The sequence below is a fragment of the Chenopodium album genome, chromosome 2 (assembly GCF_948465745.1).
Source record: "Chenopodium album chromosome 2, dcCheAlbu1.1, whole genome shotgun sequence".
NCBI lineage: Eukaryota > Viridiplantae > Streptophyta > Magnoliopsida > Caryophyllales > Amaranthaceae > Chenopodium > Chenopodium album.
The window spans coordinates 9173991-9176568 of NC_137835.1; the positions used below are offsets into that span (position 1 = coordinate 9173991).

Genomic DNA, 2578 nt, shown 5'->3' on the forward strand with positions numbered 1-2578 from the left:
ATGTGGATTCTCATCTCCCCTTTCACTTTTTTTCCCCCAAACCACCAATAATTGTTCGTCAATTTTGATTTGGAGGAGTGAATTGAAGTGTTTTTGATTGTTTGGGGGAAAAAAAGTGAAAGGGGGGATGAGAATCGAGTTAGGAATGAGAAATGTGGGGGAAATAGGGAGGAAATGGAAAGAATGAGCCCAAAATGACGTCATGTGGTAATTGAGAGGCAAGAAGGTGGTAACTTTTGATGTTTTTGAAAATAGAAGGTGGTAATTTTCAAAAAAAAAAAAAAAATAGAAGGTGGTAATTGATAAAATGGACATAACAGAAGGTGATAATTGTCAAAATTTCCTAAAATATATGGTACAACGTTTTTCCTTGCGACATACCATGATACTAATGACTGATTTATATCATAACTAAGTTATCTAATACACCTCGGATTTTTTAGCTCGATGCTCCATTAGCATTTTTTTTGTTAGTATATGTATTACTTCACGAATTCACAATTATCCGCTCCAAAACTACAATCATCTAAGGTTAACTCTTGAGCCCGTTGGGCGTGAACCTTCCAATTCGTCCGAACCAACACGAAAAACATGGCAATGACACATGAACCTTGTGCCGTTAGCAACCCGAGCCACAAACCTTTGAACCCAAATCCTAACTTAAATCCCAACCATAAAGCCACGGGCATACCCACCAAATAAAAGCTTCCAAGATTAACAATTGCACCTAATTTGGGCCTAGCAAGCCCCCTTAAAACCCCACATCCTGTAGTTTGTGGGCAATTTCCTAGCTCACAAAGCCCAATTATAGGCAAAACTATTGAAGTTAGTGCTATAATTTCCACATCTTTGGTAAAAAAACTTGCCCATTTTTTTCTTACCATGATTGTAAAAACAAGTGCACAAAATCCAAGTATTAAGCTAAAAAAGAGGCCTATAATTGTTGAAAGTTTTGCTCTTTTTGGTTGATTTGCACCCAATTCATTTCCCACCCTAGTTGATACACTTAGACTTAGGGATGATGGGAAAATGTACATTAATGCTGTAGTTTGGATCAAAATTCCCATTGATGCAACTGTGGCTTGAGGATTAGACAATAACCCACATAGTAAAATCATGATTTCATACCACCACCATTCTAAGCATACAGAAATGCAACTTGGGATGGCTAAGTTGATGAGGGTCTTCCATCCTCGAACACATTCGCTTGTGATTGCACACCAAGTGTTTTTATAGATGCCAGAGAAAATTATGTATATGATAAGTGATCCTACTAGGTTGAAGTTGGTTAACACCCCACTTAAGGCAACCCCTTTTGCTCCAAGGTTAAGGTGTATAACAAGGAAGTAGTTGATGGGCATGTGGAGGAGGATTGCTAGAGAGGCACAACATGTTAGGGGTAGTGTTATGGATTGAGTTCGTAGGTAGATTCGTATTGGATGGAGGAGTGATTGAGCAATGAGGTCAGGAAGAGTGAAAAGAATGTAAGATTGAGCCTCATTAGCAATGTTTTCATCTTGGTGACAAAAGAGCAAGATTTTTCTCATGTTGAGCCAAAGGAAAGAAATAGGTATTGATGCTAAGAGGAGTAGGAGGATTGTTTTTTGCATGACTAAGCCTAGGAGCTTGTATCTTTTAGCCCCAAAGGCTTGACCACAAATGGGTTCCATTCCCATGGCAAGGCCAGAGAGAATCGAGTAGCCGGTTATGTTGGCAAACCCTATGGCTAGAGATCCACCGGCTAAGGCAAGATCTCCAATTCGGCCTAGGAAGAGCATGGAAATCATGGACCGCGAGTAAAGAAGAAGGCCGGTTAAGACTAAAGGAAGTGCTAATCTAGTGATTAACCTTGCTTCATTTAAAGCAAGCATAAGGTGAGTTTGTGAGATTTGATGATGTTCATGTTGCTTTTGTTGGTAAGGTATTGGTGTTTTGTTGGCTAGCAAAGGCTCATGAATTATGTTGGTGGATTCTTTTTCATGAGTTTTAGTTGTGTAGGAAGACATAATGACTTTAGAGGTTGATGGGAAACAAAAAATGGCCTTGTTAGTTGATGGGAAGAATTGGGAGGGAGTCCTACGGTTTTATATGAGTTCTTTTTTGTCTTTTTTCTTTAAAAAAACAATTAATTTTATTGTATTTTAATTAAGTATCTTGGTGTTTACATTGCCAACGTGGTTAAAAAAAAAAAAAAAAAAAAAAAAAAAAAACATTTAATCTATAGTACATTAGTGCATCACATCAAATCAGCAACCTCCATTCTCATATAGTCATATATGCACCGTCCCTTTCTCCCTGTCTAGAACTAAGACAAGTATCAATGCTCAAAATTGTTCAACCTCTTATCATTAAACTATTGGTAATCAAAATTATTCGAGTTGAAAAGGGTTAGAATTGAATTTTAAATACGCTATACTGATCATAATGTGAAGCTACAATTAGCTAGGTATTGTACTCTATACTTGAAATACTTTCTTTTTTTTTTTTATCTTATTTGACTTTATTTATTCTGAATTTATATATATTATCCAAACTTACAAGAATGGATTGATTAATCTTAACTTATTTTAGTGTTAAA

At 36.6% G+C, this 2578-nt stretch overlaps 1 protein-coding gene across 1 annotated transcript; it reads right to left on the bottom strand.

Annotated features, from left to right (window-relative positions):
• Window positions 1–301: 301 nt before the first annotated feature.
• On the bottom strand, window positions 302–2042 carry LOC145582509 (protein DETOXIFICATION 49-like). The gene has a single exon (XM_081639498.1). The coding sequence runs from the start codon at window positions 2004–2006 to the stop codon at window positions 483–485; it is 1524 nt and encodes a 507-aa protein (XP_081495624.1). The 5' UTR covers window positions 2007–2042; the 3' UTR covers window positions 302–482.
• Between the last annotated feature and the right edge of the window lie 536 nt (window positions 2043–2578).

Excerpts from the sequence above, each read along its gene's own strand:
- LOC145582509 (XM_081639498.1), bottom strand. The coding sequence starts at position 2,006 with ATGTCTTCCTACACAACTAAAACTCATGAAAAAGAATCCACCAACATA.